At 48.8% G+C, this 24,557-nt stretch overlaps 1 protein-coding gene across 8 annotated transcripts; it reads right to left on the bottom strand.

The window, feature by feature from the left end:
* Nucleotides 1-884: 884 nt before the first annotated feature.
* COPS3 (COP9 signalosome subunit 3) lies at nucleotides 885-24,528 on the bottom strand. Of its 8 annotated transcripts, none has more exons than XM_082442879.1 (12): nucleotides 24,371-24,528; nucleotides 20,330-20,459; nucleotides 17,839-17,951; nucleotides 17,698-17,747; nucleotides 16,137-16,229; nucleotides 14,486-14,665; nucleotides 11,709-11,849; nucleotides 9,912-10,085; nucleotides 6,744-6,830; nucleotides 2,452-2,565; nucleotides 1,493-1,573; nucleotides 885-1,203 (listed from the first exon to the last, which is right to left on the bottom strand). In XM_082442879.1, exons 1-12 carry the CDS (start codon nucleotides 24,423-24,425, stop codon nucleotides 1,150-1,152), a joined length of 1,272 nt encoding a protein of 423 aa, XP_082299005.1. In that variant the 5' UTR covers nucleotides 24,426-24,528; the 3' UTR covers nucleotides 885-1,149. The 8 variants fall into 8 exon arrangements, with proteins under 8 accessions (XP_082299005.1, XP_082299000.1, XP_082299002.1 ...); XM_082442874.1 differs by having other exon boundaries at nucleotides 20,330-20,478; nucleotides 24,371-24,515; XM_082442876.1 differs by lacking the exon at nucleotides 1,493-1,573 and having other exon boundaries at nucleotides 20,330-20,478; nucleotides 24,371-24,517.
* Nucleotides 24,529-24,557: the final 29 nt, after the last annotated feature.

Genomic DNA, 24,557 nt, shown 5'->3' with positions numbered 1-24,557 from the left:
AGTTTCTTTTTGTAAATAATGAAAATGTGACTGACTACACAACTGGACACATTTTAAACAGCGAATGTTACTAGCAAGAGGTTCTTTAAGGACCAAATTCCAGTTTAACCTGAGCACACCTTACAGAGGCTCCACACCATCCTGGGGCTAAATCAGGGCACCCGAGTCAGACGCGTTCCAGGGTCCTGAAGAGGAGGGACCTGAACACAATCAGAACGCAGCTGTGCAGATGAACAGAAAATGCTTCTGAAGAAAAGGCGGCAAAGTCTGGTGTTCGTCTCACAAGAAAGCCCCCGAGATTCCAAAAGGGCACCCCCCACGCCGGAGGTCCCCATGAGCACAGCCGTACCTGCTCAATTCACAAGCCACCCTGTCACTCACGTGCCCGTGAGTGCTAATTACAAATCATTATCTTCGGCCTGATGGACTCTCCCAGCTTTTTTTTTTTTTTAAGGCAACTGATATCAACTTTATTTTTATAAATTTATTTATTTATTTATTTATGGCTGCGTTGGGTCTTTGTTGTGGTGCGAGGGCTTCTCATTGCGGTGGCTTCTCTTGTTGCGGAGCACAGGCTCTAGGCACGCGGGCTTCAGTAGTTGTTGTGGCTCGCGGGCTCTGGAGCGCAGGCTCAGTAGTTGTGGCGCACAGGCTTAGTTGCTCTGCAGCATGTGGGATCTTCCCGGGCCAGGGCTCAAACCCGTGTCCCCTACATTGGCAGGCGGATTCTTAGCCACTGCGCCACCAGGGAAGTCCCCTGATATCAACTTTAGATTCAAATCTTCCAATAATTCCTAAAATCTATATATCTGTTCACAATGAATATGTTCTTTAAAAGCTTTTCAGAGGAAAAAAGTGATACAGAAGACACGCCAATGTTCAAATAATTTAAAACAAAAAGGTAGATTTAATGCAATAACCACATTAATCTGAGGATAAATAAATCCAAAACAGGCTTTAAAGTTTGAAAACGTTTTCCTTTCTTTGCAGAGAGATTGGTTTTCTGAAAGCACACAGGACCGAAGACGTCAAAACAAAACACACTGTCTTAACGCCCAGGTGAGACGGGCCTGGTCCTCCCTGCCGCCCTCCCGACACCTGCCCCGGCCATGGCGAAGGCTTCTCTGAAACTCAGGATGAGCACCGGCTTCAGGAGTAACTGGATGGCTTGTTTCCCGAATCGTCCTCCTGTGACCCCATGCTCTGGAAGGGAGGGAGAGAGGCAGTGCGCTTGTCTGCCCTGGCCAAGGGTTTCCCGCCAGCCCCGGACACCTACCCCCCGACGACGCCACCCCGTGTACGGGGGAGGCAGGTCCAGGACCCCCACCCTCATCCCTAAACACACTTCCAGCCTGGAGTCTGGAAACGTCCCCAACGAGTATGTCTCTGTGAACCTCCCCGATATGGTTTCTGGGCACAAGCTCACACTCCTGATGGAGAATGCCACCCCGCCCCGCCCGGCCCACTCCGTGAATGAGGGGGCCTCAGTCACCTTCTGCACGAACTGGGGGTTCACTGTGATCTCCTGGTCCATGGCCCTCAGCCGCTCGTCCAGCTCTATGCACCTCAGCATCTGCATGGCAGACAGATGTGGACGCGCTGAGTGAGCAGGTTTAGGGCAACTTCACCTTTTGAGCCTAGACTAGTACTGTGGGTGCTACAGGGTCACAACCCTGGGGCCAGATGAATTCTGGAGTCAGAAGTTTTGGATTCCGCCAGCAACACAGTACAGCAGGACCTGGGGTAGCACCCCGTCATCAAACACGCTGACATCTTTTGCAGTGAAACCTAAAAATATTCATTTGCCATCAAATGAGTTACCAAAAAAACCTTCCAGTTTTCAGGGTTTCTTAAAGAAAACTTGGAATTGCCAAAAACAGACTGTGGAGACATACTGCTTTGAAGATTCTGGAGCTGTTCAGTTCAGTCTGTTTGCCTAATCAGAGGTAAGAAACCAGACCAACCCACACAACCCTGGCTCACGCCCAGATCCCTGCAAGCGCTTAGAGCAGGATGTGCTCCGTGGCCCCCGCTGCTGCCCAGGCGGAACTGCGGGCGGCTCGTCTCCTCCAGCTGCCTGCTCTCCCCCAGCAGAGACGGGGGATTCCTGACTTTCCGAGCTGGGGCTCCAGATGCACGTTACTGAAGGCTCTACAGTATAGGTGGCCGCTGGGTACGGATAAAACTGTACCGATTCTAAGACCCTTCAAGTGTTTTAGGAGTTGAAGGAGGCTTTGGTGAGCTAGACAAAGAAGCTAACCCACCATCTACTTATAACCGTACAACCTGGGAGAGTCCACCTTGAAATTAACTTTCTAGGAAATAAGATGTTCTTAGAAACTAGTTGGGAGCTACACGTATTTAGACCTAAAATTATCCTGGAACATACAGTCAGTATTTCAGGTATAACATCATAAACATCAGCCCAAAACACCTGGCATTCATATTTACCTCCTGATCGATGTTATGAAGCATGGCGGGGTTATTATATTTTTCAGGGTTATCATGGAAACTGACCATCCCATCCTTCTGATTAATACTTGCAAAAATTTCACCATCTTCTATCTATAAAAGAGAAATCAGGAAAGCAGTTTAGACCCAAAAACTATGTGAATATGCAGTGTTTCAATACAATCAGGAAATACCACAGAAAGCAATAAATAAATAAATCTGTATGTGTATTTTTAAGTACCACCTGCTTATTCAAAGATATCTATTAAATACCTATCATGTGCACAGCACCAAGATAGATGTGAAGGGGTAAAATCCACATAAGGTAAATTAACCACTTTATTTAATTAATTTATTTTTTTGGCCATGCGGCATGTAGGATCTTAGTTCCCCAACCAGGGACCGAACCCGTGCCCCCTGCACTGGGAGCGCAGAGTCATAACCACTGGACCACCAGGGAAGTCCCAAATTAACCATTCTAAAGTGAACAATTCAGAGGATTCAACTGCACTTGTGAAGTGCAGCCACCAACTCTACCGTTTCAAAAGATTTCACTGCCCCCACGGGGAACCCCACCCCATTTAAGCGGTCACCGCCCGTTTCCCCTCCTTCCAAGCCCCCTGCAACCACTTATCTACTTTCTGCCCTGTGGATTTGCCTGTTCGGGATGTTTCATATAAATGGAGTCAGACAATATGTGGTCTCCGTGTCTTGCTTCTCTGGCATAATGTTTCGGAAGTGCCCTTACATCTTTAGAAAATTTCTGTGAGATAGAACTGACGTTGCCGTGGCATTTTAAAAAGTGAAACCCTAACACGTTTTTGTTTCACCCCAGTAGAAATTATCTTCTGGTCCTTTAAGAAAGCTTTTCTGCCAGTGTTGATTCCAAGGCAGTTTCAAGGTCTATGTTCTTTGCATCCACAACTGGGGATTTAGTTGTTTGAGCCTCATCGCCAACTCCTGTCCATGAAGTAAAAAGCGAGAAGCCAATAAAATCCCAAACAGGTGTTGTCATTCTAACAGATTGCTCCCCAGGTGCCAGTGGTCTGTCACAGCGGAACCGAGCTGCCTGGGCTGGTCTGCTCCTTTCCACCTGGAAGGGACGGGCCCCAGTTAGTGCAGCACCAACAGCCCAACGCACACTGAACAGAAGGCGTAACTCTCTGACCCCGTGAGCAGAGAGAGCTGCCTCTTCACAAAGGGGAAGGACACGCACGCCGGGCTCACCACAGTGGCACTCTCTGTAATAACCACAACTGGAAACAACCCAAGCGTCCCCTGATGGGAACGGAAAGGCAGCCTCGTACAGCGGAACGCTGTGGCCCTGCAAATGAACCAACTACAATGATACGCAGCACTGTGCACGAAATCTCACGGTGTTGAGGAAAAAAAGCCAGATCCCAAAGCACATACGCTGTACGTTTCCTTTTATATAAAACTCAAAAATAGGACACAACTAAGAATAGGACGTTAGAAATCAGGATAATAATAACCTTTCTAGGCAGAGGTAGGGCTGGAAGCAGGTTTGAGAAGGCTACACACTGTATGATTCCAACTATATGACATTCTGGAAAAGGCAAAACTGTAGAGAAAATAAAAAGATCAGTGGGGGTGGGGGAGGGGGGAGAGGGACAAACGGGCGGAGCAGAGGGTTTTCAGGGCCATGAACACACTCCATGCGACACTATAATGATGGACCCATGTCCTTACACACCTGTGCAAACCCACAGAACGTCCAACACCATGAATGAACCCGAATGTACGCTAAGGCCTTTGGATGGTGACACATCCGTGTAGGGCTGTCAGCTGCTAGGAACTGTCCCAGCCAGTAGGAGTACTGATAAGGGGAGGCTCTGCACGTGTGGGGCGGGGAACCCTGCATTTTCCCCTCAACTGTGCTATGAACCGCAAACTGCTCTAAAAAAATTGAGTCTTATTTAAAGAACAATCCCTGCCTTCATAAATTTTACACGGTAGGGCAGGAAATTTCAGGTGTGGCAGAATTGACATTTTGAGCCAGATAATTCTTTGTGGTGGGCGCTGTCCTCTGCATTGTGGGGGCTTGAGCAGCGTCCCTGGCTCTACCCACTAGATGTGAGTAGCACCCCAAGCCGTGACAACCAGAAATGTCCTCAGACATTTGCCCTGGCAAATGCCACATGTCTCTGGCAGATAAAACATCGCCGGCTGGTCTGGAGCCTGTCAGGGTCCGTCTGGGCTGGGCAAGCACTTCACTAGCTGTGTCCGCACCACTCACGTACTGGTCCCCACCGCTGATGAGCAAGTCCGGGGAGGTGTGCGGCTGACCCACGGGACGAAACCCTGTGGGCAGCAAGGTGCTCTCAGAAGGCGCTCCGAGGCTGGGGAGGTGGGACAGGTTTTATTTGTTTGGGATGTGTGTCTCTGTGTTTGGAGGATTACGTTGAAGGAAAAAACCTCCAAACATTTGTAAATTGAACTATGGAAAGAAAATACTCCATCATCACAACTGAAAACAGTTTCATGACTCCTAATCCTGACCTGGCACCACTCCTGAAATCACAGGGGAGATCACTAGCAGAAAATGCAGAATGCTGACTTTCTGCATGAGAAGACGTGCCTGACCCGGGCTGAGGACAGAGGTTTGCTCTTGGTGGATCAGATCGGAGACATGCATTTGTGTAACAGAATAAGTAAATGATGCTATTTCAACTTGGTGGGTTACCACATAGTCATTTAAATGCTTATCCAGGGACTTCCCTGGTGGCGCAGTGGTTAAGAATCCATCTGCCAGAGCAAGGGACACAGGTTCGAGCCCTGGTCCGGGAAGATCCCACATGCCGCGGAGCAACTAAGCCCATGCGCCACAACTACTAAGCCCGCATGCCTAGAGCCATGCTCGGCAACAGAGAAGCCACCGCAATGAGAAGCCCGCACACCGCAATGAAGACCCAATACAGCCCTGCCAAAGTAAATAAATAAATTAATTAAAAAGCCAACCTTTAAAAAACAAACAAACAAACAAATAAATAAATGCGTATCTAAGTTTGGGGAGTGGGCAGTCACAACTGGGAAGTAAATGGGCCTCAGGTGTCCTGTGACATCTGCCATCTGCAGCTGGAGCTGAGCACGCGGGTACCTCCTCTGAGTGTGGTCTCCGGGTGACAGGGCCCAGGAGGGGGTGAGTCAGACTGCCACCCATGAGGCCACCAGGCCCCCACCTCGCTGCGCAGGACCTCCTGAGGCCACCAGGCCCCCACCTCGCTGCGCAGGACCTCCTGAGGGCAGCAGGGCCCCACCTCGCTGCGCAGGACCTCCTGAGGGCAGCAGGCCCCCACCTCGCTGCGCAGGACCTCCTGAGGCCACCAGGCGCCCACCTCGCTGCGCAGGACCTCCTGAGGGCAGCAGGGCCCCACCTCGCTGCGCAGGACCTCCTGAGGGCAGCAGGGCCCCACCTCGCTGCGCAGGACCTCCTGAGGGCAGCAGGCCCCCACCTCGCTGCGCAGGACCTCCTGAGGGCAGCAGGCCCCCACCTCGCTGCGCAGGACCTCCTGAGGGCAGCAGGGCCCCACCTCGCTGCGCAGGACCTCCTGAGGGCAGCAGGGCCCCACCTCGCTGCGCAGGACCTCCTGAGGGCAGCAGGGCCCCACCTCGCTGCGCAGGACCTCCTGAGGGCAGCAGGCCCCCACCTCGCTGCGCAGGACCTCCTGAGGGCAGCAGGCCCCCACCTCGCTGCGCAGGACCTCCTGAGGGCAGCAGGGCCCCACCTCGCTGCGCAGGACCTCCTGAGGGCAGCAGGGCCCCACCTCGCTGCGCAGGACCTCCTGAGGGCAGCAGGGCCCCACCTCGCTGCGCAGGACCTCCTGAGGGCAGCAGGCCCCCACCTCGCTGCGCAGGACCTCCTGAGGGCAGCAGGCCCCCACCTCGCTGCGCAGGACCTCCTGAGGGCAGCAGGGCCCGGCCCCGCATACGGCTCGTCCGTGGGCTCCTCACAGACCAGCAGGCAGAGCAGCACTGCTCGTCTCTCTGTATCATCTGAACTGTTTCATGAGTGTTTTAAATGATGTTCACAACAACTGTGACGATGAAAATATAAATAAGGAGCACTGCTAAGGCACCACTGTGTATAACACATGAGTACACGTCGCGGGAAGACCCCAAAGATTGTAAGGAAATCAACGAAAATGTCCACACTGGTTGACACCGGACGGGCCCCCTTCGTCCTCCTCTGTGTTTTCTATCGTGAACACCTGCTACCTTTACGAGGACGAAACCCCAGTGGTCACTCTTGAAAAGAACCGCCACACACTCACCATGTGCAGGACATACTTTTCTGCCTCCTGAGGTCCAGATAACTGCACACGGCTTGCCATGTCTTGTAATGACAGCGTTAAAAAGGTCTGAAATTCAGAAGTTAATTAATCACAACTAGAAACGCTGAGGAAAGAAATTTTATTAAATGTGCACAGAGTTCTACTGAGTCTCTGAAAATTTGCTTTCCAATACTGTACAAGATAACTTTTTGTTGTGAAGATGACATGCAACAGATGAACTAAGGTTTTAGCAACAGTTTTCTAGAGGACTAATGACTTTTAAACAGTATCCCACACGTGTGTCCTATACGTCTGAAATGACGTGTGCACCGCCATTTCAGCACCACCTGCAACGGCAAAGATCGGAACCACCTAGAAGTCCACCAGCAGAGGACTGGCTGAGTGCAGCGCAATTACGCGAACGGACTCCTACACAGTTGTAAAAAACTTACTGAGTGTGGATACTTTTTATGAGCTGGAAAAGAATCCAAGACATGTGCATCGTTAAATATAAAAAAGGATGCAAAACAGGGTCTACAGCACGCTCACATCTGTGTACAAGGAAGGAGTGCATACGTGTGACAACACACACACGTATGAATGCATGTGCTTCTATGTGCACAGATGATCTCTGGAAGGATATCTGAGAAACGGGTGACACCAGGCTGCCTCTGGGGAAAGAAAAGGCCGGCTGGGGTATAGGAACTGGATGGAGATTTTTGTGTCTTTGAATTTCGTATTATAAACGTATTACCTTGTAAATAATATAAAATTGAAAAAAAATCACATTCATCCTTCAAAATTCAAAGCTAGAATGTGTAAACAAATAGGGGGTTAAAAGGAAACCAGTGTTTATCATTGGTTTGCCTGGGACTTGATGAAAATGCCCCCTTTCAGGAACAAATTAAAACAACTCTTTTTCTTTAGGGCAGCTGGCAATATTTACAATGATGGCATTTTCAGAGCAGGCCATGTTAAGACTGTGATGTTGAAAATCCTTGATAAGCCAATGACCAAAAATTCTACTGATACATATACTTTAGTTCAAAGAGTAGCACGCCCTCTCCAAACGAAAACTACCGTTAATTCAAAGAAGTATCTAAGTAGTTTAGCGCCAATGAGGACTCAAAAGTGAACATTTCTAAATATCCGGAACTGTCATTTTTCCTATTTCAAAATAAGGAGAAACTTCCACTTGAATGTCTACCAGAAGAGGACTGGTTGAGTGAGTTGTGACCATCGGTACAACAGAGTACGATGTACAGTCACTGTGATGCAGGCTTACGTTGCCGTGGAAACAATATGAAGACAGTGAAAAAAGCAGAGTACAGAACAGCACATACAATAAGATCCCAACTACAGTTAATGGGAGTGTCTACACACAGAGCAGAGAGATTTAGAGAAACGCCCACAAAACATGAATGTGGGGCAGATCTGAGCCTCACGTGAGAACCCCATTTCCCTCGTTGCCCTGCAGCCAGCCTCTCGTCCCGACACCCACATACAGTTCACCTGCTGAGGCTTCTTAAAAAGCCTTTGATTTTTTTTGCCCTTTGAATAACAGACTACTAACCTGACTGGAAAATCCTACTAACCTGACTGGAAAATCCTACTAACCTGACTGGAAAAATCCTCTGATGCCCCATCTACTGTTCTGGCACCAGGACGTAAGGCCACGCATCCTCTATGGCGGCGCCCCTGCCCATCAGCAGCTGTGGTGCCCCCCCAAGGCCGCCGGGAAGGGCTTATCAGCCCAGCGGACTCAAATCAATGGTAAGTCAGCACAGCAGGACCAGGACGCTGGTGACTGTGAAGCCACTGCCCCGCCCTGGGCTGGCCACCTAAGGCCCTTCATGTTTGTTTGGTCACACTCTGGATCCGTATTTATCCGATCCAAAACGGAAAACTGCACCTTCCATATAAAGCATACCGACTTCACAGTATAAGCTATCAACTGATTCCAAAGTGACGAACTGGGGTTGACTATTTCACAAGAGAGTTTAACTGATGATTTTCGCAGTGATACCTACTTATTAGATTCCCTAAGTTCTAATTCTTCATTTAACTTTCATTCGCCATTTTGTAACTTAACATTTTTTTGAACGTGCACTGTCTTCTCTCCTTGTTCACATTTTGGTTTTCCATCTAAACTCCCAGTACCAGTCACCTACAGGTGCAGCTGTTTCCCAGCAGCTCCTCTCGATGGTGAGATAGAAATTTATTGTACTTAGAGCAGCTGTGTTGGCACCTGGACCAAATGGAAAACACTGTGGGGAGAATTCAGCTGCTGGTCACCTTGAATCTCTTAGGTCCGGTCTTTTTAGCCTATGGGTCCAGCTCGTTTTTCTCTGACAGGACATTTGTTTTTCATCTTCTTTGAGTCACTCTCCCTTTCGTGTTCTCTGTCTTCCTCTTACAGACTGATGTCTGGAGTGTCTGGAAGGGGCCTCCTTCCTGTGAGCAATGACCCTCCCCCCTCCTCCTCCTCCTCGAGGAGCGGTTCTCCCCGCGCAGGGGCGGCCTCCCCGGCCTCCCCTCCTCCCCCTGGTCCCCTCCAGCCTCCCTGGCCCTCGCACCAACCGAGCAGCAGCCTCTCCCCTCCTCCGCCTGGAGCCCGACCGCCCGGTCCTTAAGCCGTGGGAGAAGAGCCGCACCGTCCCGGTCGCCGCTGCTCTTTGTTGGTTTACTACCTGCAGCAAACGCCTTCCCGGCTCATGGGGAGCTTCGTTTTTCTTTTTACACTTTCCTGGGCGGTTTTAACACTTGATAGTAAGCGTATTTTCCGTCAACAAAAGCCATTAGGTTTATTTCCATCTTGAAAATAGAAAATACACGATCGGCTCACCTCCCCGGCTCCAGCGTGCTGGCCCTGTGCCCCCGCGTGGGTCAGCCCGCCGCGGGGTCCTGGGCAGCACGGCCACGCCCTCGGGCTCCCTGTCTGTGCCTCCCAGAGCGGCCATATCTCCTACCTCTTGCTCTTCACCTGTCCTTCTTCTCAAATACCCTGCCCCAGCACTGGAAAGACCAAAAGCACCCATCAAAGTGCCCTAGGGAGTCAGCTGGGAGAGCTCTTCCTCAGGACAAGACCCTGCGCTGCTGCCTCGGCGCTGAGGGGGACGAGGGGAGAAAAGGAGCCCAGGGTCAGGAGGGGCCCGGGCAGGGCCTCACCTTGGTGAGCCTCTGGATGTTCTTCTTGTACAACGAGGACAGGCACTGCTTCACCAGTCCCATGTTGTTGTCGCGAGTGAAGGTCTCGCTGTGCTTGGTCACCAGGTTGCGGAGCTCCGAGGGGTTGTTGGTGGAATAAACTTGCGCTAACTCGTGGTACGCGTTGCTAAGAGGCTAAAGGTGTGCAGGCGGGAAGAAACCAGATTCGAGAGTTAGAGGAACGGAGCCTGTGTAAGACGCAAAAGAAAACATGGCACTAAATTTGGAGCAAGTACATTCAACATCCTTTACTGTTACCCAACAAACTATAATTTACCCAAAGCAAGTACCTAGCTTTCAAGACCAAGGATAGAAATATCACCATGGAGTACTTTACTGTCAAACAAAAAACCCACCCACTTTGAAGTACAGAACAAACTGCTGCACAGCAAGTACAGTACACAGTTAGTAAAGGCACACAGGTCTTTTATCTCCATCAGTGGCTGTTGATTTTTCTCTTGATAAACCACTTTGGGAGGAAAAAAGGAAAATTCCCACGCTTCTCAGTTCCCTCTCCCTCTCCCACACACCTCACCGGGCGCAACGTGTCAACCCGCTACTTCTGGGGGAACCAGAGACAACAGGGTTGAGGGCGCACTCAGAGCTGTGCTGCTTTCACCATCGTACGCGTTCCCCTCTATCTTATTATGTGCGCATGCGTCCCCCCCTTATTACGTGCGCATGCGTTGCCCTCTACCTTATTACGTGCGCATGTGTTGCCCTCTACCTTATTACGTGCGCATGCGTTGCCCTCTATCTTATACGTGCGCATGCGTTGCCCTCTCATTACGTGAACATACGTTGCCCTCATCACGTGAGCATGCGTTGCCCTCTATCTTATACGTGCGCATGCGTTCCCCTCTCTCTTATACGTGAGAAACCAGACCCAGGCCCACGAGTAGGTCCGCGGTCCTGAGGAGACACGGATTCAAACCTGCATCCCCACCCCGAAGCCTGTGCCCTCTTCACCACTCTGCTATCACCGCCAACAAACCACAATTGTGGGGAAGGAGGCTGCGTCATGGGGACCTCACCTTACAAAGGCCCTCCTCCTAGGGCCACCTGAATCACCCCGGGAGCTCCCCAAACCTACACGTCCTTCTACCCACCCCCAGGCCCCCGTCTGTGACTAGCAGCCTGGAGCCCGAGAAGGACATGGGCCACCCTCAACAAGGCAGCACAGAAATCTTCTCATCAGGAAGACTTTCACACTGATCTCGTGAAATTCTGAACTTTGTACAAGGAGGGTCAGCATAAAATTGTTATCAGAATGATAGTGACTTCAGTTTAAAAAAAACAAAAACAAAACCCCGTGAGCATGTATTATTAAAAAAAAAGAAAAAAAAAAGTAGGTCATTTCTTCACGTGGTCCCAGGGCTGAGTCCTCAGGGAAACAAGAGCAGCTCTGTGAGCAGCGCTTGGGGTCTAATAAGATTCCCCAGCACTTGGTCAAAGTGAGAGTCCGACAGAGTCAGCACCGCTTTTCTAGGACCTTAAACATCTACAGCTACGATCACCCAGAGCGGAAGTGTGCAAACAGATTCCTAGGAACATCGCGGTCCGTCAGGCGATCGGCGTGCACGGACTGGGAGGGTTCGGGCGCTGCCAGACGCCCAGCAGCCGGCAAGTGAGCATCTGCTAACTTAACACGCTGGGAGAGCTAGGGCCCGTAGCATAAGACTACAGAGCTACGCGTCACCACAATTTCCTATGAACAGAACATGTCACCTAAGAAATCCTTCTGTTTTAAAAACTCACCTTAATGAATCTACCCACAATTTGAGACGTGTATTTCGGCAGCTGTTGCACTTTGCCAAGCAGTATCAAAGAAACGAGAATATACTTTTTATATGCCTCCAGCATGATGTGACTGACAGCCATAGCAGGAGTGGCGATGGCCTGAGCAGGAGTGAAGACAGCAGGGGAGCTTGAATTAGGAAAAGAGCACTTATACTAAATCACTACCTTTTAATAACTCTAGAATTTACCCTTTGAACACATCCAACTCACTGGGCTTTGGTGTCTTCACCAAGCTGTGTGACTATCACCACTACCGAATTTCAGAACATTTTCACCCCCTAAAAAGAAACCCCAGGCCGTCAGTGGTCACTGCCCACCCCCCACCCCCAGGCAACCACTCCTCTACTTCACATCTCAATGGACTTGGCTACTCTGGACAGGGCATGTAAACGGCGTCTTTGTGTGTGTGTGGCCTCGCTGCACGGCGTATGGGACCCCAGTTCCCCAACCAGGGGTTGAACCCAGGCCCTGGGCAGTGAGAGCACGGAGTCCTAACCACTGGACCGCCAGGGAAGTCCCGTAAATGGCTTCATGTAGTCTTTTGTGAGCAGCTTCGACGTGACACTTTCAGGGCACACCCCTGTAGTGGCCTGTGTCAGGACCTCATTCTGTGTTATGGGCAAACAGTGCTCCACCTTTTGTGTACTCAGATCCTCAGCTGGCGGGCATCTGGCCACATGAATCATCATGCTGCTATGAACATTCATGTATGTATTTGGACATTTGTCTTCACTTCTCTTGGGTGTAATCCTGGGAGTGAAGTGCCGGGTCATATGGAAGTTTTAGGTTTAACCTTTTGAGGAACCGCCAAACTATTTCCAAAGCGGCCACACCACTGTACATCCCCACTGGCAGTTATGAGGGTTCTGAATTCTCCACATCCTCATCAACACATACTGGCTCTCTTTTTAAATTCAGCCATCCTAGTGTGACTTGATATCACACTGTGGTTTTGATTTGCATTTCCCTGATGACTAGTGCTTTTAGCCATTTGCCTATCTTCTTTAGAGCAATGTCTATTCAAACCCATTGCCCATTTTTAAAATTTTATTGTTCAGTTTTAAGATCTTTGTATATTCTGGATATAAGTCTCTTATCAAGAAATGTGATCTGCCAATATTTCCTCCCATTCTGAGGCTGCCTTTCCACCTTTTTTCACCTGGATTCATGAGGGTTAAGAATTCAAAACTATCACACCCAAATCAGCCCAAATGTTCCAAATCAAAATCCAAGCCACTGAGCCTGTAAGGCACTTCTGAGGATAATTCAACAGAAACACGCGTGCAAGGGCATAAGAACACAAGAACAACAATCCACACGCAACACTGCTCTAACAGTGAAGCACCAAACCTGCTGAGAGTACCACCAGTCGGGGGCCAGTAAACTGCCAGGTCCACATGTGGCACGGGATAAGAGGAGGAGGCTACTTTCACTCTTTACTTTATATAATGCTGTGTGATCTGAATGTTTTTCACTAAGTACATCCTTCTTTTGGATTTTAAAAAGGCAGTAAAACAAAATCTGTGTCACCTCCTGAAATTAAGGTACTAATACTACCTGGAACTGATGTACGTCATGAAGACACAGCGCCATGAAGTAGACTGTCACTTGGGCAAAAGAGGGAATATGTGGATTATCAGGTAAAAGTCTTCTAGCTGTAAACATAAACATGCTGTGTCTTTGACATTTCAACTCTCTGTGACAGAACCGTGCACCTTCCTGCCGCGCGCCCGTGTCTCAGCGTCCCTAGACCATCGACAGGCTCATTCCACCTCCGCTGGGCTGCAGAGCCACCGCGCGTTCAGTCACTGCGGGTGTGTGCTCGCAGTTTTCTGAGGAACTGAAATTGTGACCGTACGGTCAACGCAGTCCCCTGGAAGGTCCTACCTGACCAGTCACGTCCTTGAAAGATACCGTCCCTGCCGATAGCGCTTGTGGTCACCCTGCCCTAGGCCCCCAGCAATGCTGGTCAGCCCCCGCTCACTGAGGCGATGTCCACTCACAGGCCTGCACGGGGGCTTCTACAGCATCTCAAATACACCATGAGCTCCTCCGAGGCTTGGAATGTCTTTTATTATCCGAACATGTGCTCTGAATAAAACAACTTACGAACGTCTGGCAAATTTATCTTAAAACACTGGTTTTAGCCAGTACTGTCCATCTCTGTTAGACCCTGAGTGAAGCTGCAGAGCTGCGCAATATGTCTCATTACACAGACACAAAGGTGGGAGGCACTATTCACTGTGTACTCCTTCACACCCTTTGAATTACAGACCAGAAGAACGTTTTATTTATTAAAGTAAGAAAAACTCGGGAGTTCCCTGACAGTCCAGTGGTTAGGGCTCAGCGCTTTCACTGCTGTGGCCCTGGGTTCAATCCCTGGTCAGGGAGCTAAGATCCCACAGGCCACGCGGTGCAGCCAAAAAAAAACAATGAAAGAAAGAAAAACTTAACCGAACGTCACATCTGGTTTCAGAACAAGAAGATGCGTCAAAGGTCACTCGGTTCCACCCCTTCCCCACAGGCAAAGGAAGCTACAAAGTCAAGAGACACACACAACTCAACCCAAACCAGACGGGGGTCGTGGCAAAGCCTGGTCAGCCCCGCCCCACAGTGCCCATCCCTCCCCTGCCCTGCGCCCCTGGCCACAGGGCAAGAGCCTCTGGAAGGACCCTCCCCTGCAGCTCCAGCCGCGAGCCTGCAAGTTCATACGCCCCCAGGGGAGCGCCGACTACCTGCTCGTAGAAGTAGAGAGCTCGCTCGAAGTTCTTGAGCCCGGTGTAGACCATCCCGCCGTAGTAATAGTAGCAGAGGAAGTGCTTGGCCTCGTAGGCCCCGTTCTCTTTGCAGATGTCCACCATGTCCACGTCCAGGTACGGGAGGGCGGGCTTAAAGCACTTCGCCAGCAAACACAACTGTGGAAAAATGTACACGGAGCCATCATTCTAGGTGCACTTCGCCTTTGGCAGAAGGAGCAAATTCGCAGATTCCGGAAAGTTCTAGAAAATAATTGGTTTTACATTTTATTGACTAAAATGATCTAAATGTCGGCACATTATTCCATTTTCTTAGGCATTCAGAATACAATAGCATTTCTTTAGAAAAGACTAACCAGCTATGACATAAAGGGCTCCGCAAATGAAGCAAAGCCAATCTGTTTACAGATGCACGACAAGTGTGACCTTTTCTCTTCACTGCCCTGGTGAAGTAAGAACAGTTTCTTTCCAATCACTCCTTTTCCATGTCTGAACCCCTCAGGTAAGTGTAGGGAATGTGCAGCTCAAGAACGCAAGATCCAGCAAAGTTCTGTGTCTGGGTGATGCGGCACAGGGCACACACAGGCACAAACTCACTGTACACCTGAGATCTGCAAACTTTACTGTATGTACGTCACACCTCCATCACAAAAGTTTTTTAGAAGAAATAAAGAGGGGACTTCCCTGGTGGCGCAGTGGTTAAGAATCCGCCTGCCGATGCAGGGAACACAGCTTCGAGCCCTGGTCCGGGAAGATACCACATGCCACAGAGCAACCAAGCCTGCGCACCACAACTACTGAGCCTGTGCTCTAGAGCCCGTGTGCCTAGAGCCTGTGTTCCACAACAAGAGAAGCCACCACAATGAGAAGCCTGCGCACTGCAACGAAGACCCAACGCAGCCAAAAACTAAAATTAAAAAAAAAAAAAGAAAGAGAAAAGAAAGCACGTCTCCATGTGAAGTTAGAACATGCGGTTGAAATCATCCACATACCATGTTATTCATTAAGGAAACAATCTAGATACCCCACGGGGACTGGCTAAACCCATGTTATGGAATTCTCTGCAGCTGTAAAGCACTGACAGAATCATCTCCAAGACACAGTAAGAAAAAAGCAAGGTACATAAGACATTGTATAGATTAGTATTTGTGTTTAAAAAACGAGAGAGAACAAATATAAACATATCTGCTTATACGTGCATAAACCAGCTTTGGAAGGATGCCTAAGAAACTACGAATTCCAGTTTCCTTTGGAGAGAAGGGATGGGTGGCCAGTCAGCAGGTGGGAGACGGGCTTCATTATATACGCCCCCCCCCCTTTGCCATCTGGGTTTGGAGTCACACAAAATAAAATAAATACATGAACAACACTTTAGAGTGTCAGAAGTCACCTGGTTCGCCGTCAGGTTCCTCCAGAGCTCGTTACTGGGATTGTTACGGTCACAAGCGCTACTCACCCCACCCGTCCCCACATCACGAGCTGACTAGCTGGGCCTCAGCCGATGGCTTGCGTTCAGTAGCCCCAAGATTCCCTTCCCAGCAACAGGGGCACCTGCACATTCCGAGGCTTAGAACACAGCGCCATGTTCACCAAGTCCAACCGTGACCCGGGGCAACCCCTAGCTGCTCACCTGGCAAAGGTCAGCATGGACGGAGGTCAGCTGGTTTGTGTTCATCTGCATCTTGTCAATGGCCTGCTTAAGGACGCCGATTCCGCGCAGGGGCTGTCGGAAAGGACACCTGTCAGCACGCTGGGTCCTAGGTTGTCACTTAGAAACGAAAGTAACATACTGATGGGCTCTTCTAAACCACAAGAGGAGGGTCCCACAGCCTCTCACGAAACTTCTGTCCCTATTCAGTCAGAAAATGTTGTCTTAAGCTGTTTATTGTGATATGTAGAGTAATTCAGCACAACTTTTTAAATCACAAAGCTTTTTCTAATTATTGGAGACCAATAATCAAAAGCAACATTACATTCTCAACAGTTCATTATACTTAGAGCTAAACAAAAATTTTACAAATTATTTACAACAGATGAGACCTATGCTTAGGAGACTGAATTGTGGATAAGGATGTTGGCACTGTCCCGCAGGGCAGTCTAGGTGTCACCTGTAAATTCTCTCCAGCAACATCTCTTACCTGGTGGTAAATTACCGTTGAGAGTGATACCACAAACCCCTTTTACAGCACAAGGGGCGCTAGAACGGCAGTTCCAAGCACAAATGAACCGTTTTCCTGCCCTGACCATGAATAACAAGACCAAGAACCACACGAGGTGCAGTCAGCTTCTGGAGAGGAGGTGTGACCATAAAATAGCTAAGGAACTTAACATGTTTTTTCAGTACAGACTTGTCGGGTTTAACCATCTCCCTCAAACAATAATTATGTAGTGCTCCTACAAAATACCAACTGGTTCTTTGTTTTCAGCCTCTTTTACACTAGTCTTGAAGTTGAATTTCAAATCAAAAAGAAACTTACAAATTACAACTTGTGTCAATATCACAAAAAATAAAGAGTTTACCAGATTAAAGGAGACTAAAGACACACAACAATGTAATTCAACCCGTGATCTGAGATTTTCTTCTGTTACAAAAAATATCAGTGAAACAACTGGTAAAATCGGAATCAGGTCAGACGTGTTACAGGAGTCGATCAATGCTCGTCTCCTGACGCTGACCCCTGGGCTGCAGTTAGGTAAGAGAACGTCTTAACTTGTCCTAATGCGTGAGAAACACTCGCTGAAGCACCCAGGGTAAGGGGCGTCGCATCTGCAACTCTCCTCCCCGTGGCTCAGGAAAAAGAGGAAAGAATGAGTAAGTACGGTAAGAGACTAACACCCGGGGACTCTGGGTGAAAGGCGTTCATGGCAATTAATTATACTAACCTAACGACTTTTTTGTAAAGCTAAAATTATGTCATAATTGCAAGGTCAAAGGTTCAACAAACAAAACAGCGGCATTTTACAGCACAAGGGGTGCTAGAATGGCAGTTCCAGACACAAGCAGCAGCCTCCCCCTTGAGGTACCACTTCTGTGGTCAGAGCCCCACAGCGGACGCTCTGAGCTCTCCGCAGCGACCATGTACATCCGAGCATTAGGGTCTCAACACCAGGCTGGAACCCTTACACTCAGCGCATTGTGCAGGTTTGAGGCGTGCGAAACAGAACTATAAATACTCAAATAACATTCTTACCTGTTTTCTTTCCACAAGTGCATTTGTTAGCTGATGGCAAAGCCCAGCAACTAGACACAACAATGATAAAATATTGAAAATATAAATGACTACAGGGCAGAATACATTCCGTGGAAAAGAAGAAAAAGCTGTTCCCCTTACAGGTGTCTGTTGCATAGCGAATGTGCTCCCCGTTACAAGTGCTGATGAAGAGCTGAACCTGTGAGAACAGCGTCTCGAAGTCAGGAACGCTGGGCATAGAAAACTTCACAAACCTGCAACACACAGAAAAGAAGCAACTTGTCCTGGCGTCTCACAGGGAAATGCAGAAGTCCGTCCGTCCTGCCTCCAATGCTCTGTGAAGTTAAAGGAGTCACAGTACTTTTAAAAATGAAGAACTGGCATCTGTGAGATTCTCCCGGCCTGGTTCTCTGCACAGTCAAGACACAGAACATGGACACAAATAGAGGTTAAGAAAAATATGCTTAAAAAAAACAACTTTTACCCAGAGCAGTTAGGCAAGAAATAAAACGCAACCAAAAAAGAACTTTCAAAAAAGCAAACTCCGTCAAATGAGGCCAAATATCAGGTTGTCCTAATACTCGTGAAGTAACTGAATATAAACTCATAACCAAAAAAATTTTTAAATACTTTTCTTTTGCAGTCCAATGTGCTCAGTACTGCTTTATTCACCTAGAAACCCGCCGTGGGCTTTTGCTGCCTGAGCAGAACACACTGAAGCTACGGGCTGGCTGGAGGCCGCGGCAGCGGCTCATGGTCCCCGTGCTGCCCCAGGACCCAGGGGATGCTGGGTGACCTGGGAGAAAAACTAGCTGCAGGGCACGACCAGAAGGAGTGGAGCAGCGAGAAGAGGGACGACTCAGGCAGGTGGCCCATCCCGAGCCACCTGGCAGATGGTTCCGCCAAGTGCCACAGTGAACACCAAGAGGGGTCGGAGAGGTTTCGGGGGAGAAATCACATAAGCCACCACCACTTAGACATTGCTTACAAGTAAACTGCAAGCTCTTCCTTAAAAAAAAAAAAAACAAAAAACTGAATGGTTTAAACTCATTTCAAGAAAAATCAAATGGGTATTATTGCCTAATGACAATTTCTCCATCTTTCAATTTGTACTTCCATTTATATAGTATTCCTTAACAATGCCACCTTACATCTGTAATTACACTTTCCAAGTATCAAAATGTGTCCAAACAATCTCATCTGGGCTTCACAATAGGTCAGCAAGGCATTGTGATTTCCATTTTATAAATAAAAATATGAAGCTCAGGGCCTCAAACCTCATAATCAGCAGAACACAGATTCAAACCCAGGGGACCTGGAAACAAGGTCAGGGTTCTTCCCAGGTTTCCTTTAACTGATATACAACGTAAAACACCTTCCAGCTTCAAACAGCTTCCACACACATCACCTCACTTGACAGGCACATCCGCATAAGCTGACGTGTGTACAAATCATGCTGTCTGTTCTTTTAATCGGAAACCACGGGCTGCAGAAATCTTCACCAGCCATCCCAATCCGCAGAACCTCCTGCAGCAGAGGCCCTGCTCCACACCTGCACGGTCTGAAACAGTGGCTACGGGCAGCTCCTGAGCCCTTGAGGTGTGGCAAGTGCAACTGAGGAACTGAATCTTTCACTTCACTCATCCGTAAAGATTTACATCCAAACAGGCACATGAGCTACTGGCCGCCCGTGTTCCGACGGCACCTTCCTCCTGACGCACACCTGTCTCAGAACCTCAGTGCAAGTGGAGCCAGACCTTCACTTTAGGTCAATTTCTTCTCAGTTTATTTAATTACCTCAACTTTCATAACCACCACAAAATCCCAATTTATAACACTACAACATCAAGAGAAAAGAATTCAACTGTCAAAGACACAGAGTCACAAGAGTTGAATAGACCAATTGAAATAACGTCTATTTAATTTGGTCTTAAAACAGCTTAGACCTGTACAGCAACTACAGTTTTTTTAAAAAGGGGGGAAAAAAAACAGCTTAAACTTGTCTGAAGGGAATTGGAAGCAAGGCTGCTCTGGATCATTGGTAACTTCACTCAGTATAGCCCCCGTGCCCTGTTCTGTCACTCTTCCCTCTTTTCTTTCTAAGTTAGAAAATGGGGAGAATCCAATGGACTACATGAATAGAAGTATTCAGATAAATGCAAACTACAGTGCCCTCAACTGAGATGGCCATTCACTTTTTAAAATACATTTCAAAATGTGTATAAACATAAGAGTTTTAAAAGATGATAAAACAGAACAAAATATAAAAGCACCTACTGTATAGCACAAGGAACTCTACTTAATGCTCCGTGGTGACCTAAATGGGAAGGAAATCTAAAAAAGAGGGAATATATGTATAGTTGATTCACTTTGCTGTAGAGCAGAAACTAACACAACATTGTAAAGCAACTATACTCCAATAGAAATTAATAAAAAAAAGTAAAATAAATAAAAATAAAAGCAATGATTAGCCGCATCGAGTTAAAGGTAACTACTACAACGTGACTTTAGTTGTGCAAAAGAGCTCACTGTCATTTACAGGGCTTACTGCATACACCAAAAAAACCCCAAAGCCAGAAAGTGCAGCGTTGAGGTTAAGCGTGCACAAAATCATAAAGGAAAATGCCCTTACAAAACAGCGAGGACTCCCAAGGAGTGCTCCTGGACATCCAGAGCCCCGAGCACGGTGTCCAGATGGGATAAGTTCTTCGCAAGGAGTTCCCCACTCTTGTTGATCAGTTCACAAAGCTGAGTCATTTGCCCTGGAAAACAGGAATAACACTATCATTCAGTTATAGCATTAACCAAACCAAAGGAAGTCAAATCCCAGACTTCACACCTCAGACCTGCAGGTGCCGGAAGGTGATTTCTTCTCCTTCGTTTCAGACGAGGACCCAGAAGGGCCAAAGACATCTTGCCTGCAGCCTCAGCACTAAACCTGCCACTTTCCTCGGGCCCCTGAAGGTCTCCCCTTTTCTCCACTCCCGCTTCCAGTGCCCCAAGCCAGCAGCGTTCACACTGCCATCAGCACCACCGCACCTCTAGGACCATGACTTCATCTTATGGATAAGCCTCTCAGTCCACTCCTTCCTCTCTCCTCCGCCTTCCCTCAGATCCCCACCATTTCCTGTCTGGACTCCACCGTCTTCCGAGTGGTCTGCCTCCTTCCATCTCTCCCGTCCAGCCCACAGCCCACGCTGGCACCTGTCTGATCTTTCTGAAGTGCAACTCCCATCACACTCCTCCAAACGCCCCCCTCAGCCCCGTCTGGCCTCCCGAGCCTCCCCTCACACACCAACGTCCCCGCTCTTGCCTTAGGTCTCTGCACGGCTGCTCTCCAAGCTGAGTGCTCCCTCGCCACTCTTCCACGACCCCCACGACCCGACTCACTCACGTCAACAGTCAGCCCGGGCCTCCCCCTCCCATGGCTCTTTGTCCTCTGTGCTCTCTGCGTCCCCGGGATCCTGGTGTTAGGTCGGTCACATGAACTCAGGCGGAGAGCCGTCTCTTCCCCAGCTTCAGAATGCAGTGCTTGCCTAGCACCCAATCAATCAACAAGCAGCTTGTTGAATTAATCTAACTGATCCACCAATCCTTCCCCAATACCACAATATCATGTCTTAACAACTAAGGTACAGAATCTAATTAGGCCAGAATTGAACTCACCTACTTCCCCCAAGGACTTTTCTTTTTTAACTGAGGTATAGTTGGTTTACAATATTATGTAAGTTTCAGGTGTACAAGATACTGACTCACAATTCCTAAAGGTTATACTCCATTTATAGTTATTCTAAAACATTGGCTATATTCCCTGTGCTGTACAATATATCCTTACAGCTTATTCTATACATAGTAGTTTGTACCTCTTAATCCCCTACCCCTATCTTGCCCCCTCCCCTTCCCTCACTCCACTGGTAACCACTAGTTTGCTCTCTATATGTCAGTCTGTTTCTTTTTTGTTATATTCATTAGTTTGTTGTATTTTTTAGATTCCACATGTAGGTGATAACATGCAGTGTATGTCTTTCTCTCTCTGACTTACTTCACTAAACATAATACCCCCAAGGTCCATCCACGTTGTTGCAAACGGCAAAATTTCATTCTATTTTATGGCTGAGTAGTATTCCACTGTATATATATATGTACCATATCTTCTGTATCTATTCATCTGTTGATGGACACTTAGGTGCTTCCGTATCTTGGCAATTGTAAACAGTGCTGCTATGAGCACTGGGGTGCGTGTATCTTTCCAAATTAGTATTTTCATTTCCTTTGGATATATACCCAGGAGTGGAATTGCTGGATTGTATGGTAGTTCTGTTTTTAGTTTTTTGAGGAACCTCCATACTATTTTCCACAGTGACTGCACCAATTTACATTCCCACCAACAGTGCACAACGATTTCCTTTTCTCCACATCCTCTCCAACGTGTGTTATTTGTAGACTTTTTTATGATAGCCACTCTGACAGGTGTGAGGTGGTATCTCATTGTGGTTCTGATTTGCATTTCCCTGATGATTATCGACGGTGTAGACTCACCGATTTTAATGGGTTATTCTGATGACAGACACCACGGCCACACTCTATACTCCCACATCCCACCACCTGTTTTCTGGTGACGGTGGAGGGTACACATAAGTCCACGGGCATTAACCTCTCAAGTTTCCTCCTCAACAGTTCTCTTTCACATTTTGAACTTCAAGCTACCCATACCAGCTATTTCTATTTAGTAACTGAGTGATTTTTCCTATTAAAAAACACTTAGGGGCTTCCCTGGTGGTGCAGTGGTTAAGAATCCACCTGCCAATGCAGGAGACACGGGTTCGAGCCCTGGTCTGCGAAGATCCCACATGCCACGGAGCAACTAAGCCCATGCACCACAAATACTGAGCCTGCGCTCTATAGCCCGTGAGCCACAACTATTGAGCCCATGTGCCACAACTACTGAAGCCCTTGCACCTAGAGTCCACAACAAGAGAAGTCATCGCAACGAGAGTAGCCCCCGCTTGCCGCAACTAGAGAAAGCCCACGTGCAGCAACGAAGGCAGCAACGAAGACCCAACGCAGCCCTAAATAAATAAATAAAATTTTACTAAAAAATAAAATAAAATAAATTAAAAAATTTAAAAAACACTCAAATGGTATAATGTTTAAAATCCAAGTGACTGTAGCCAGGAACTTTGATAATTTCTAGAGCTTCTTACTATACTTTTAAATTTTTACCAAAAATAAAGGAAACATTCCATTACTATCACACTCACTGCAAAACAATAACAAAGAAAGTCCATGATATCATTAGGTATCACCTTTCAAGGTAATAATACTAGTTGAACTGGGAAATATCAATACCAACTCATCATCATGTTGTTGAGATCTCACTGGCAGGTATGAAATAGCTTCTTTGCAGTGATCAGAATCACCCACAACTAAGCATTTCAGTCCATGATTTTCCCCCAATTAAATTACCAATCCTGAGATGAGACCTAAGAGAAATGCTGGGTCACCCTTAAATCCTAAGGCAGTCACCTCGTACAGGCCAAGGGGAGACACACCTAAGGGCCACAGGGTGCGTGTGAAATGAACCCAACCAGATGGGGGCCAACGAAACGTCCTCTAATCAGAGAAAGCTGGGACATTATGGCATTCCCTTCACTTAAGGTTCATGTGAGAAAATTCTGAATAAGAGCTGAGGAAACAAACTCATTAACGTTTGCTATTCGGGCAGCACGAGGCACAGGGGCAGGGCAAGCGTCCTGCGCCTCTCTGTCCCGCACACCGCTCCTAAAGCAGCGACTTGCACAGAGCGTGTGTGCAAAGCTTTCAGATAAGAGATCCTGCTTGATGCTCACGACCACAGCCCTAGTTCTGTCTTGTAAATAAGAAGACTGGCCCGGGGAAATTAGGCGGCTGGCACACCAAGCGACCGAGACAGGACTCCAGCCCAAAGCTTCTAGGCACACGGCACCGCGGGAAGGAGAAACTTAAGTCCGTGGCACGAACGAACGCATGGATAGCTTCTTCACGCCTAGAGAATATGGCTCACCTGTGAAGCCAACTCCTACCAGTAACGAGAGAAACGAGACAGAACCGCCGCGCTGCGCCGCGCCCCACACCTGAGCAACCTCTGGGCAGCGCCTGCCCTTCTTACACAAGGAGACGGCACTCAGGAGAGAAGCGTGCCTGCCCAAGGTCACGCAGCTCCTGCAACTTTAACGGTTCCTCCCTCTCAGTCCTGACAACTCGGCGGAGTAGGGCCATTTCTATTCCACAGATGAACAAACAGGGTGGGGAAAGGGGCCTTACAGCAGCGGCCAACTACTTTAATTCTGGGCCCAGGGCTCGATATGCAGGTGATGAAACGAACGAACCAACGGCATGAAAATTAGGAAGAAAATTAACAACGGTCACAACTCCGCCCGCAAGAGGGGAGCCTGGAGCCAGGGCCCCCAGGGGACTTGCGCGCCAAGCCACGAGGGGCCCCGCCGCGCGGCCAGGTCGGGAGGGGCCGCCGGGAGCCGAGACCGAGGCGGCACCGACAGCGGGGGGCGGAGGCCGGGAGTCAGGACCCGGGCGGAGGGGCCGCCCAGCTCGCGCGCTCGTCAGCCCCGGCCCAAGCGCCGAGACCCCCGGCCCAGCCCGGACGAAGGCTCGCGGCCTGCGCCCACCGCCTCACCTTGGGCCGAGAGCTGACGGACGCTGTTGACGAACTGCTCCAGGGCGGACGCCATGTTCCCGGCGGCCCGGCGGCGGAGGCGGCGCGCGCGGGACGAAGACCGGCGACCCACTGGAGGGCCTCGAGGGCGATGACGTCACTTCCGCCGCTCAAGCACCGCGAGATCTCACCTACCTGGGACCCGGCT

Source organism: Balaenoptera physalus, assembly GCF_965194825.1.
Source record: "Balaenoptera physalus genome assembly, chromosome: 20".
Lineage (NCBI taxonomy): Eukaryota > Metazoa > Chordata > Mammalia > Artiodactyla > Balaenopteridae > Balaenoptera > Balaenoptera physalus.
Note: the sequence above shows the minus strand (reverse complement) of the source record. Positions and strands in the feature narration are given on the sequence as shown.